At 35.1% G+C, this 14608-nt stretch overlaps 2 protein-coding genes and 1 non-coding gene across 3 annotated transcripts; 1 reads left to right on the top strand and 2 right to left on the bottom strand.

The window, feature by feature from the left end:
* Positions 1–4082: 4082 nt before the first annotated feature.
* LOC135720488 (uncharacterized) lies at positions 4083–5871 on the top strand. The gene is made up of 4 exons (XM_065242637.2): positions 4083–4725; positions 5152–5326; positions 5411–5612; positions 5776–5871. Exons 1-4 carry the CDS (start codon positions 4258–4260, stop codon positions 5834–5836), a joined length of 906 nt encoding a protein of 301 aa, XP_065098709.2. The 5' UTR covers positions 4083–4257; the 3' UTR covers positions 5837–5871.
* A 1480-nt stretch (positions 5872–7351) lies between these two features.
* trnal-aag (transfer RNA leucine (anticodon AAG)) lies at positions 7352–7433 on the bottom strand. Its single transcript has one exon. It is a non-coding gene; the product is annotated as a tRNA-Leu (tRNA).
* A 441-nt stretch (positions 7434–7874) lies between these two features.
* On the bottom strand, positions 7875–8765 carry cox19 (cytochrome c oxidase assembly factor COX19). Its single transcript, XM_065242833.1, has 3 exons — positions 8583–8765; positions 8366–8477; positions 7875–8266 (listed from the first exon to the last, which is right to left on the bottom strand). The coding sequence occupies exons 1-3, from the start codon at positions 8662–8664 to the stop codon at positions 8179–8181; spliced, it is 282 nt and encodes a 93-aa protein (XP_065098905.1). The 5' UTR covers positions 8665–8765; the 3' UTR covers positions 7875–8178.
* Positions 8766–14608: the final 5843 nt, after the last annotated feature.

Genomic DNA, 14608 nt, shown 5'->3' on the forward strand with positions numbered 1-14608 from the left:
TGGACATTTCACCTCTAGTCAACATGCAGCGATAGACATAGTAATGATGAAAAAACGAATTAACATTACAAAACATACATTACAATAAAGTCACGCAAGTATTATTTACACAGATTACATTCTACAATACTGATATGCTACTTTCTATATATTGATATGTACTGTATATTGTAAAATGTGCAGTAATGTAAGTTGTAAATTGGAACATGTTATGGTAAAGAAGTAAGAAAGATGTGTAATGCCATTGTTTTGCTAAGTGTTTATGCACAAACAGCCGATAGCATCAGCATTGAATGCTCTTACAACAGGCTCATTACGGTAGAAGATTTCCAGATAAGGCAAGTCAGACAGAAACACTAGGAAAGAAAAGGAAAAAGAGAATCCTTGAAACAACATATTTCTTTTCATTATCTATGCCAGTCTCATGAGATTCAGTTACTCTGAACAGAAAGTCACAACACGCGGTTATACGTCTTGCATTCATTATCACACTTAAGCACATTTATGCTCATTTACATTAAACAAACAGTCCTGGAAACAAACATGCAATATACACATTGACCTGATTGTCCACCTAATGGAACCCAGCTGTTTTACAACGGCTAAACTGCAAGTTTTTGCAAGTTGTGAATGAAGCACTAACTGCTGATTTATTTGAATGATTGGACCCCTGCTGTATCAATCAGCCCCAATCAAACACGTGCTGTGTGTGTATATGTTGTGTTTAATGCCAATATGCAGAGGAGCTCCAAGCACAGGCCGTATTCAGCTCTAGTCTTTTATATTCCCATATTGGGATTCACATCAATATAAGCCTATTGAAATAAAAAACAATCTGTTATACATTAAGCTCCCTGTTGTTCTCTGCCTGACATCTGTTTATTTAAGTAGTGCATGTCACTCTGAGGAATAAGCTCAGTTGAGGAAAATAAAAAGTTTGCTGGATCTAATTCTGAGCTGTTTAACTGGCCCAAATTTGAACTTTACCCTTCATGCAAGGTTATGCATTTGGCATGCACTTTAATCCAAACCGACTTATTGTGCATTTAAATGATATTTTATCAATGTGTTTTCCCCATGACCTTTTGTGTTGGGATTGCAGTGCTCTGTTGACCTACAGTAATGCTGTTGTACAGTTGACAATTATTTACAGCCATATATTCACTAATAATGACTGATACAGGAATAAAAAATGTTTCATGAATGCAGATCTTGCTTGCTGTCAGTCTTATTGCAGACAATACTTTGGTTCCCTTGCAGCCTGAAGCAACCACACAGACAGACTCCCTACCCACAGACACAAAACACTGTCTCCCTGTCTGTCTCTCCCTCTGTTTCCATGCCCTCATTATCAGCTCTGCCGTCATTTATCGGTAAAGGCTTTTAATTGATTCTTAATGAGGCGGGAGAGCGGCAGACAATGGCGTCAGCACAGACAAGAGTTGTGTACACAAGGAGCGAATATACACAACACGCATGGATAAGGAGATGTTATCCCTTCACATTGGCTAAATTGCCAACTGATTTGAGCAAACAAAAATGTTCCTGTCTGATGCCCGTTACGACCCGTCACCTTTAACAGGACGAGGATACATTCACAGCATGCTAATAACGTCTCCCATTTTGCGTTGTGCGTAAGTTACAATACAAGAATGATGTAGCACAGCATGAATCCAGCTGTGTGAGAACGAGTTGAATCAGCTATGGACTAAATAGCAGATTCGGTTTGTGCTATAGAGGCCGGAGAAGGAATACCAGGGTAAAGTGTAACATAGGAAAAGGTTAGTCATATTATTGGAATTCATAAGTGAGGGCAGGAAAAGTAATAAAAACCATTACAGAGAGGAGTTGCCAGATTTGTTCGTTTCCAGAAAACATGTACACGGCCTTACAGATGATAAATCCACAGATTTTGCAGTAATGATCTAAGTGGAATTGTATCTGATAACTGCAGATTATGAGGAGCACAATCAACACACAATCAAAAATGGCTGGGTTATTTTGACCCATAATGGGTAAATATTGGACAGAACGCAACGCTGGGTTAAAAATGTGTTTCATGTTATGCAAACATGGGGTATAATAACCTAGCTGTTGGGTTAAAACATCCAAGCACTGGGTAAATTTAAACCAGCGGTGGGTTCTGTCCAATATTTACCCATTATGGGTCAAAAATAACCCAGCCATTTTAGAGTGAATTTTAGCCACAATAAATCTTTATAGACAGAAAAGAAATGAAAAGTGGTTTATTTATTCATTAATTCATCTACATTTATGCATTTCCAAAGCAACTTAGAGTGCACAAGGTATACATTTATCAATGTGTGTTCCCTGGGTTCAAACCTATGACCTTTTGCAATGTTAACGCAATGCTCTACCACTAAATTATGAAAATGGAAACTATACACACACAAAGCTCTGTGTTATGCCTTTGTGTTATGCTATAAAAATGTAATGGTGGTATGCATTAAATGTAAAAGCCAATTAAAAAGTTTTTTAATAATTACGATTTATGTTTACATACTAATTTCTATCAATACAAAGCACATAACACATACACATAAATGACAGGTGAAGATCTACTTATGACTACAAAACATCAAACTGTAATCACACAGCAAGTGCATCTAAATTTAGGATTTAAAAGACAAGCACATGAGCAAAAATGTATGTTTATTATCAGTGTAAAAATGGTAAAAATGCAGCATTGATGTCAAATCAACATATGTATGTTACTTTAACTTAACAAATTATGTTAAACAATTTCAACTTGTTTTTATAAGTTATATCAACTTATCACAAGTCAAAACTCAAAATAGTAGGTTGAATTTTTTTACTTGCTGCATTTTATTTTACAGCTTAACACTCATGGTACATGATGGTGTGCTCTTTTTGTATTCTTTATGTCAATATAAACTACAAACAGCTGTTATGTTTATATAAATAATAATAATGCAGTTGTTTGTAATACTGGTTGACCAAATTGAGTTTGAGGCCAAAAATCAAGAGTTTAAAAAAGTATTTTCTGCCTTAAATTTTTAAGTTTAATCAACTCGAATTTGCAAGTCATTTCAACTTACTATTATTTATCTTGACTAGAGAGGACTTGCTAAAACGAGTTAAATATCCTAAAATAACTAAGGCATAGCCTTGGATTAATCCAAACCCTGTCTGGGAAACTGCCCCTAAAAGTTTAAATGACTTGTAAATCTAAGTTGATTAAACTTAAACATGTAATGTAGCAAAACATTTTTTAGAGTGCAGAAGTAAACCAAAACAGCTGTGTCAATTAAAATGGCCTGTAATTTTGGGATAAGGTAGAGGGTTGAACTGCTATTAACACAATGAATGCATTGTGCATTACTTTATAGCAATGCTAGATTTATTAAGAGTTGCTTGCACTTTCCATCTTTGTATTTACAACCTGTACTCTTGAGGGACAAAACTATCCATAACCCTAGCCTGCCACTGCATGGTAAAATGTTTTACTAAATGACTACACTGCAAAAAATGACTTTCTTACTTAGTATTTTTGTCTTGTATTCAGTAGAAATATCTAAAAATTCTTAAATCAAGATGTATTTTCTTGATGAGCAAAATGACGTAAGAAAATAAGTGTAGTTTTTTGGCAAAAACTATACAATTTAAGTGAATTTGTGCTTAAAACAAGCACAAAAAAAAAAATGTCTCACCCCATTGGCAGATATTTTTGCTTGTTAAAAGCACAAATTCACTTAAATTGTATATTTTTTTGTCTAAAAATGACTTATTTTCTCAGGTCATTTTGCTCATCAAGAAAAAAGCATCTTAATTTAAGAATTTGTAAATATTTCTACTGAAAACGAGACAAAAATACTAAGTAAGAAAATAATTTTTTGCAGTGTAACATCATTCCCAAACGTAGTCGATTGCTGATGATAATTTCACCTAATGGGATCAACGGGGTCGTCTGTGGAGCGCACCTCTGTAAATTACTCCCAGCATGGGGCGATGGGCCTACAGGGGCATGATGATGGTGTAAATGGGAATCTGTTTGTCCAGTGACAGGAGGGTGAGGTCAACAACAACCCTACATGCTCCGCTTGTCTATCATTCGTTTTTCTTTTGTCCAGATCTTTCTCCTCCGTGTTAGCATGAATTGAGGTGAGATTCTTGTCTTGGCCTATTGTTAGGGCTGGTTTGTCATCCTATTAGTGCTGATAACCCCGCCCCTGTTACGCTTTTCACTCCTGTTGTTGATAACTTGTCTGTGTACGTATGTGGTGGGGGGAGCAGGTACAAGCAATTCAGCTAATCCATCAACTACTAATTGTCTCCTCAGTTAATACAAACACAACAGCAGGAGAGAGAGAGAGTGGACGAGTATGTATATATAACCCAAATGTAGAGAGAGAGAAAGCAGATTACGTGGAGGGAGAGAGAAGAAGAACTACAAAAACTGTGATCTCTACATATGTTCCTGTGAGTGATAGATTAGACCACCCTGCTTATTCACTTGGGATAAAATTTGACCTCTTTCCACATTTTGGACAAGGTTGTTTTTTAAAGAAAAGCACAAAGATGTGGATACTGCAGGTCCTGTGTGTTTCCTTGTGCGTACATGCTGTTCAGGCGAGGATCTGGGCCTGGATGTTGTCTATACCCTACAGTGCATCTGAAGATGGACCAGTGGGGCCAAGAGATAGGGAAGCTGAAATTTTCCCAAGCAACCCTAAAGTAGATATGGTGAGTTACAGTAAGAGGTTAAAAAAGCTTTCAAAGCATTGACTAATTTGTGTCACGCCTTATGATTAATGGGGTGCTTGCTGGCAAAGTGAACCTTCATGTTCTGTTCTAATGAAAAGTCTATGAAAATATTATGTGGAGGCTTTAACCATCTGTTCTTTCATGAAGTAAACCTGCATTTTCCGAAAAGTAACGTAACGTTTTTCAAATGTTTATAATCCGATCATATAACATAAGATTGGAATAAAAAGGGTTTAAATGAAAATATGAATAGGTAAAATGAGATCATATATATGCAGTCATACCTCACTCTGTTGTGCCAGACAGAAAATGAGCTAACAAATTAAAAGGCAAAAGTAATGACTTGTTTTCTAGTATCAAATTCCTTCTAATGTTGACTTATCCTTGCTTTTTCTTCCTTTTTAGGTAACGTGTGAGCACGACCGTGCCTGCGGTAGGGGTTTCTCTTGTGATCGCCATTTTGGCCTATGTGTCCCTCTAAGGCAGGAGGGGCAGTACTGTAGACGAGACGCTCAGTGTGTGCGAGGACTCAGCTGCATGTTTGGCAGGTGCATTAGAAGCGTTCCAGATGGCCAGGAGGGTAAGAATCGAATCACAGACGCCAAATTTCTCAATCAAATTTAAAAACCATTTATAAATATTTCAACTTGTGTGTCCATCCTAGGGGCTCGGTGTAAACTCGACAGAGACTGTGGTGAATCTATGTGCTGTGCCCGTCACCATGGTGAAAGAGTCTGCAAGCGGCGACTGGTGTTGGGCGAAAGTTGCTTTGTGCCTGATGGTGGATTGGCTTTCAGCATCAACCAGATCTGCCCATGTGAAGAAGGTCTGCTGTGCCGTGGTCATGGAGAACCAATGAAAAGAGAGTAAGTTTTAGTACATTAATGATTGACTACTAAATCTAGTATTGGTACTTATATTGTGCATCAATTTTAATAATTAAAGCAACAGCCGAAATAAGTTTAATTTTTAAGATTATAAAGCGAATCATCTGACATTAATACCAATGAACCACTTTTTCTTTCCTAGGAGAGAATTTGTATATCACTCAGACTCCACAAGCTGGACTTGTCAGGATCCTAAACCATGAAAACCTTATATCTGTTTCACGTATTATGTCATTGCTCTGTGTAAATATAGTGTTTGTAAATTATTGTATATATATATATCAATAAAAATATTCTTATTAACTCAGTGCCTTTGAATAAATTATAAATTAAGCCATTGCTCTTATATAGGATGGTAGACACAAAGCTTTACTAAGCTTCGAATCAATTGAACCAATTGCTTCTAAAAATGATCACTTTTTTTCGAACAGCTCGAAACACATAAATGTGGCACCAGTTGCTGGCGGAAACCTTGTGAGAGCAATAAGATCTCAGTTTAAAAATTTTACACTTTTTACGAAATAGTTACAATATTTTTCTTAAAATATGTTTTTTCAAGAAAAATTTAAATTGTTTAACTTAAAACGTGTATTATGTGTTTTTATTTTTATTTAGGGCAAACAGGTCATTAATTTATCACTCTTACCTTTTAATTTTGCACATGTTTGTCATTAAATCTGTTTATAAACAAAAAGTAGCCCAAAGCAGTCAGAAGGATGAATGTTTTATGAACTTGCATAATAAAACTGACCCGAGTTTACCTAACCATATTAGCCACTGGTTTCACTGTGACCAATTCCCCCTAGTGGTGAACAATTGGATTTTTAAAACCTTATGAAGTAATGAAGTCTCGTTTGCTAAAATCACGTGACTTGGCCAGTTTGAAACACGCTCACTGATTTTAAAAATTGTTTTGAGGCTTCATGAGGCAAATTGCCCATTACCTGTTTGTGCTAATGCACTGATATAAACTTCATTATGTGAATTAAGTAGTAAGCTATTATAACTAAGGCTGCTTGTCAACTATACTAGCCTACATTGAAAATGACTGCATAATAAGAATCACATATTTTAGAACTTATATGGATTTAGACTTAATTCTTTAATGGGCACATTTTCTAATGATTGTCTGATAAACACATTTTGCATTTATTCGTTAAAGACAAAGTATTTATTGATTGGCACATTATTTAAATAGCTATTTCACAAGTTAACTTTCATGTGATGCTCAACTTTATACATTTCATGGATAAAGATCGCATGTCACACATCAAACAGCAGCATAAGGCTAATCTTGACAATCATTCAGCTTTAATTAACAGAAGGCTTTTAGTGGTAGATCCCTCAAGCCAGTGATTTAACTTTGCATTAGTTTTCTTGAGAATGGGGTGATCTTTGATCTTTCGATATAACGATACCCAAGTATTTCACGGATTACTGGTTTGAAAAGCCGTTTGCACAGAAACAGCCGGATAACTTTCGTATATTACGTCGGCAGGCTCTCTTTCAAAATAAGAGTCCGTGCGTATAATTAAATATTGCAGTAAGTACACTGTATATACACTTACTATTCGCACGAAAACAACACGAAACCAATTTCTGTGTAGTAGATGAAACTTCTCAAAGCGACACTAAAACACGCACTTTTAATTAGCACTGCCCTATAATGTCTAAGCAACTCGAGCGTCTTAATCATGCGTCGAAATCAAAAATGTTTCTGGCAGCGGTGGGATTCGAACCCACGCCCCCGAAGAGACTGGAGCCTTAATCCAGCGCCTTAGACCGCTCGGCCACGCTACCTTATAATCGGCCAGCCCAAAGAATATAATTAATAAATGAATACAATCAGTGACATATATGATATAGATGATATATACGTCGTTATTTTGCTTAATCAACGTCTTAACATGCTTTATTCAACTACAGGTAAAGAAAACCTGTATTTAGAGCTTACTACAGTAAATATGAATGTGTACTGCATTACAGCGACTACATTTTAATTCACCATAGTTAATAAAGAATACTGCAGAAACATATTAACAAAGCGTTACTACTACAGAATACTACAGTTTAAAATAATAAATCCTATTGTACACTATTACATATTTCATTTGGCCAGTCCTAGACTTAAAGTTATAACTGATACGCTAAATTTAGAATGTAAATTCTATATAACATGGTGTACTTTTGTATGGTAGCCATACATGGAACCCATTGATCTCATTTAATAAATATCTTAAATATTTTTTATTTAATATTTATTTATGGCTGTTGCTCATTGATGTGGAATGTGAACATCTTAATTGTTTTGGACATTTAAAAGGAAAGTTTTCAAAAAAGAAAGTTATCTTATTTACGGAATATTTATATTTAGTAAGCAATGATTTTTGCACTCATAGCAATACATAATAACATCAGCAGCAGTCCAGCAAGTACCACACAGACGCCACAAATTTCCAGGATACAGAAAATTTTTCATTAGATATAAATAAAAATTTTACTATTCAAACACTAGTTCAGTTGCAAAAAATACAATCACATTTTGTTAGGATTTGGATTTATTTTCTTCCTTCGGTTCGTCCATCAAGTCCTTAAATCCAAGCTTTTCAAGGGGTTCCTTGGTCATTAACTGTCTGCGAAGTAAAAAAAAAACGTTCATAATTAATTGATGATGTACTTTTAATCTCAACTTAACGTTAAGTTCACGTCAAATAAAGTGAGGAAAACGTCACCTGTCCATCCTGCACTCTAAATATTCTTTTGACTCTATCCGGCACTCTGAATTGTCAAAGTGGTTGTTTTTAAGGCATCGCATATATGTCTCTTTGAATGTCTTACATTCACCTGTGTACACACAAAGTGGCATTGTAAAAAATAAGATTGAAGTGAGAGTCGTTGGGTTTTGGCTGCCGTTGTTGTTTAAACTTAGATGGGTTTCTACACTCTTACCAAAATGATCTAAGGGAAATGCTCCTTTATCAGGTGGACGCGGACGGAACGACTTGTTTCCGAAATTCATCGCCGTTGACATCGTGTCTCAATTTAAGGTTAATATTACATTGACTTGTAAAAGACGACACAGACGCTCATATCAAAGTGTGAACGATAACTCAAAAACTCAAAAATAGTTTACTTCCTATCGACTCCCGATTTCAAAATAAAAGTTTTCCACCTACAAAACAAGTGCACAGAAAGACATTTCTGTGTTCCCGGACAGGATTCAGATTAATCCAAAACTAAGCCATATAGGACATTAAAGTAGTTTGCATACCAAAATGCATACCACAACACTGGTATGGTATTTTGAGACAAAATGGTACTAAAACATGTTAAGATATGTCAGGGCAAGATGTTTTAAAATGAAGGCAGCTCAAACATACATTTTAGTCTGAGGATAAACCCTGTCTGGGAAACTGCCCTTTATATATTTTTAGGGAGTCAGCAGACTACATTTGGGTTATATTTATTACCAAAGTATACAGATAGTTAAATAAACTATATATTTTTCCCTCTCCAGTAAGAGTATAAATGTGCAGCATTTTTATAATAAATAAAACCTCATACAAAGGTACAGACAAATATAGAAAAATATAAATTACACATAAGAAATATTCACTTAAGAAAACAGTGGTTGTAAATAAACCCAGGTTTTTTTTACTGTTACAGAAAAGAAAAAATCCCATGACTGGAAGTATTACATTGTTTACATTACTCTCAACATCTATAAGTTATTGTACAATGGAATAATAAATTATGTTGTTCAGCATATTGGTACAATTTTAAAACAATGTATTTTTGAAACACTGTATGTTAAAATATGTGTATTTAAGACATCTCCTACGTCTAATTTCAGCATCCATGGCTCAACGTCCAGATCCTGCCGTCTCATCGTCTTCGCTTTATCCCCTGCTCCACCATCTGTTGCTGTGTCATCTCTCGTATACAATAGTACTATAACTTCTGGATGACACACTAAAAACTTTAAGTTTTCTGTAATACAGACACAAAACAAAAAAGCAGCACATATGTAACGTTTTGTATAACGGGTCTGTAAATACATAACAGTATACCTAAATTGTGGATATGTCACATACATGAGCACTGCCATTGCTCATGGAAGAAGTTAAAAATGTTCAACTTTTCAAGCGTTCAAGAACCTATGCCGTGAGTTTTAATATATATTCCAGCACCGTTGATCGCGTCGACGTGCAATTACACGTGCAGAATTCTAATGTCCACAGGCATATTGCTGGTGTGTACACGGTATTAAGGCAAAAGCCGGAGAGGAAGCAGTTTGTTGTGTATGTAGGCCCAGAAAAGCATCAGCAGTGATAGAGGTAAACGGACAGCGACTTTTGTTGCAGCTCGAGGTAAATGTCGCTCTTCAACTTGATCCATCCTTGTTTTCCAACAGACCAATCACAGCGCATGCGGTCCCTGTAAAATTGACGCGCTGTTACGTTCGTGGGGTGGTGCACGTCAGGCTACGAGGAGCTACTCACAGCTACGCACAACCTGCAGCGTAGCTGCTGCGCAGGTCATGTACAGAACTATAAATCGCTCTTCAGAGCAGAGGGCACCCCTTGAAGTTGTAGCGTGGCCGAGAGGTCTAAGGCGCTGGGTTAAGGCTCCAATGTCTTCCGGGGCGTGGGTTCGAATTAGTGATCGACCGATGTATCGTGCTGATTTTAGCAGGTTTTAGGTGTATCGGCATCGGCCGATTCGCGGCTTGCGTTCTCCGATAGTTTTTCCCCGGCATTAATTACAGACAGGCGCCCACAGGCAGCTCTGTGTTGCTGGAGGCTGCCTGCAGCCCGTGCATTGCCCCTCCCCCCACTAGCAGAGCGGAGCGCTCCAAGCTTGCGCTGGTAAGTTTTAAACTTCAAAGCATCTTTTAACTGTTTGACTGAAATATTGCCATATACTTTGAAAGTGTAAACACGTTGCTCTATATGTGCGTGCAACTATAGCTAAGAAAGTTTGGTGGTCCTAATGGAAAACGCGAATGCCTATAAAACTGCTTGCCATTGTATTTAGGGAGCTTCAAATAGCTTTTAGGCTAACCGTATGCATACGGCAGCTCTTACGAACACTGATCATAGGATTATATAATGCTGAAGTTGTTCCGTGATTTCGTGGTATTTATAGGAGTTTTATTCAGTGACCACCAGTCTGACGTTTGGACGCGATGCGTGCTCATAATGCCGCAAGCAAACGCAGGTCATGTGATCAGCCGAACAGCTGAGCATAGCTGGACAGGGTGGGTTGTTAATTCTCATCTCCATAAATATATGTAGTAGTAAAAGGCTAAAAATCAATATCCATTGCTGATAGTTTCTCGTCATTGTGGAGAGCGCAGTTCATGGTTGCATACGTTTATGGTTGTTAACGCGGAGTTTCGCGGAATTTTCGTCAGCGAAAATAAGAAATTCGACGCAAAGCACTTAGTTCCAAACAGTTCACACATTACTTTTATGTGACCGGAGAAGTGTTTTTTTGTAAGTTTTGTCAACATTTCCTTCACTGGGAGCGCAAAGATACATGCCCTCTCTCATCCATATCTCTCTCACTGCACCTCCCCCACGTGCACGCGCTCTACTATCTGACCGAAGTCCGTACACAAATCCTCATGTATTTGTTCAGTTTTATGCGTTTTAAGCGAGCTGAGGCAAACTAACTATCCCTCGCATTTATTATAGGGCACTAGGGTGTGTGAGGTACAGAAGTGGGGCAATTGGCATGTTATTCAGAATTCTTAAGTTGTTTTTTGATCAGTATTGCTGTTTACATTTTCCTTGTCTTCTTATTAAAGACATTTGCTCTACAAGAGATTAAGTTAAGTGCACTAAAACTTAGACCTAAGCATTAAATAGGTTGTAAATAGACAGTTGGTTACTTTCATGGATAAAGTAAAGTGTTCCCCTTGTTATGCGGCTTGGTTACTGCTTTTGTGTGCAATGGTGTAATTATTATTTTATTTATCAATCAATCAATCAATCAACAAAATTTATTTCGGTCCTCACACATAATTTCCAAAACAAACAAAATGTATACATACATATCAACCGAAAAAGGTGCAGGCTGAAGCTTATGCTTATTTTGCCTACCCTTTATACATACGCAATAAGCAAAACTGGTACATTCAAAATAAACATACAGTTACATAAGACAATTTATGAAGATATAAATACAAAGGTACACAAAGAGAAAACAAATAGAAAAAAATAAAAAAATAATAATAAAAAATATATATAAATTATATCGTACTTAATTATTCATATAGTTTTTTGTAGTTATTTATTACCTTATTCTTAAACATTTTCTTAAATGTAGTGAGTGATGTACACAATTTTAATTCCTTGTCACAATTATTCCATAGTTTAACTCCTTTAACAGATATACATCTGTTTTTTGTATTGGTTCTTGCCCTTACTTTTATAAACATATACATTCCTCTAAGATTATAATGACTTTCTCTTATTTTGAACATCCTCTGTACACAATTTGGAAGTAAATTCTTATAAACTTTATACATGACCTGTGCAGTATAAAGGTTAACTAAATCAACAAATTTTAAAGCTTGTAAATGTATAAATAATTTATTTGTTGGTTCATAATAGTCAGCCCGTTTTACAATCCTTATTGCTTTCTTTTGTAACATATATATTGGTTTTGTATTAGTTTTATATGCATGTCCCCACACCACCACACAATAAGTAATGTATGGAACTATGAGAGAACAATACAATGTATATAATGTTTTTTCATTTAAAATATGTTTTATTCTATTTAATATCGCAATGGATTTAGACATTTTTGTTTTTACATGGTTTATATGTGATTTCCAGCTTAATTTATGGTCTATTGTAACACCCAAAAATTTATATTCATATACTCTTTCTATTTCCGTCTTACAAATCATAATTTTAGCTTTGATATTACTTTGTCGATTGCTGAATATTATGAACTTTGTTTTAATCAAATTCAATGAAAGTCGATTATCATCAAACCAACTTTTTAAAGCCATCAATTCAATTTTAACTGTTTTCAGGAGATGCTCCAAATTTTTCCCCGAACAGTATAAATTTGTGTCATCAGCAAACAATACCATTTTTAATTTTTTAGACACTTTACAAATATCATCAATATACAATACAAACAATTTGGGACCTAACACCGAACCTTGTGGAACACCACATGTAACTTTCATTAGATCCGATTTAATATTCTTTATTTGTACAAACTGATATCTATCCTCAAGGTAACTGCTTAACCAAGAAAAGGCTTTTCCTCTTATACCATATCTCTCCAATTTCCTCATTAATAAACTGTGATCAATAGTGTCGAAAGCTTTTTTTAAATCTAAGAACACCCCTACAGTATATTCATTGTTATCCATAGAAGTGGAAATCTCCTCTACCAGTTCCATCACTGCCATTGTGGTCGACCTATTTGCTCTAAAGCCATACTGATGTTCACTCAATATTTTATGTTTGTCTATAAAATTATCAAGCCTGCACACAAATAATTTCTCTAAGATTTTTGAAAATTGGGAGAGCAGAGAAATGGGTCTATAATTGGAAAAAAGATGTCTATCACCATTTTTAAAAATAGGGATTACCTTGGCTATTTTCATGTTACTTGGAAATATGCCTGTTAAAAATGACTGATTGCAAATATATGTAAATGGTTTTACTATGTATAATATAATATTTTTTAATAATGACATGTCAATATCATTACAATCAGTAGATGTTTTGTTTTTATAGTTATTGACAATGTCTATTATTTCCATTTCATCAGTTCCCCTAAGAAATATTGAACATTTATTACTAGAAATATTTACTTCATCTACCCTGTCTCCAGTTTGCTGTTCCACAATCTCTTTTGCTAATTTATATCCAATATTTACATAATACTCATTAAATTGATTGACAATATCCTTCACTTCATTTATAATTATTGACTCATCATTTACAAAATAATTTGGGTAATCCACCTTTACCGTTTTCTTTTTAATTATACTGTTGAGTACTTTCCATGTTGCTTGAGTATTACTCTTATACCTTTCCAATATTTGTTGATAATAATCTTTTTTACTAAATCTTATAATGCTTATTAATTTATTTTTATATGTCTTATATTTATCTTCAGCTTGTTTGGTTCTAGTTATTATAAATTTCCTATATAAAGCATTTTTCTTTTTACATGCCTTCTCTATTCCCTTAGTAATCCAAGGTTTATCATCATTTTTGCGCTTCTTTACAATTCTCTTAGACAAACAATGTTTTTTATATTGCCCAGTTAGTATGTTCACAAAAGCATTATAGGCTCTATTAGGATCTTTATTCTCATAAACCTCACTCCAGTTTTGTTTCTGTAAGTCTTCCCCAAGGGCAGCAATGGATTCTGGCGTTCTATGTCTGATCATCATATAGTTATTAGTCCCATTTTCATTTATTTTTGTAAATAATTTTTGAAAGATCGCAAAGACTGGAAGATGATCTGTCATATCATTTATAAATAATCCACCTACTATTTTCGCTTCAATTTCATTTGTATATATATTATCTATCAATGTAGCAGTATCTGTTGTTATTCTACTTGGTTTTGTAATCACAGGAAAAAGACCTGTACTATACATTGTATTAATAAAATCTGTTGTCCTCTTGTGTCCTTTTGGATTCAACAAATCAATGTTAAAGTCTCCACATATAATTTGTGTCTTGTTCTCATTCTTTTTCTCAAGAATGTCAACTATTTTATTTATAAATGTATCTATACATGTTCCTGGTGTTCTATACACACAACTAATAATTATGTTTTTAGATCTTTCAATTTCAATTTCTATGGTTAAGCATTCCAGGATATTTTCTATAGTCAATGGCATACTTTTAATCAATTTGCATCTTAACGCTGTGTCAACATACAAAGCAACACCGCCTCCTTTTTTATTCACTCTGTTAATTGTAAAC

Source organism: Paramisgurnus dabryanus, chromosome 1 (assembly GCF_030506205.2).
Source record: "Paramisgurnus dabryanus chromosome 1, PD_genome_1.1, whole genome shotgun sequence".
Classification (NCBI taxonomy): domain Eukaryota; kingdom Metazoa; phylum Chordata; class Actinopteri; order Cypriniformes; family Cobitidae; genus Paramisgurnus; species Paramisgurnus dabryanus.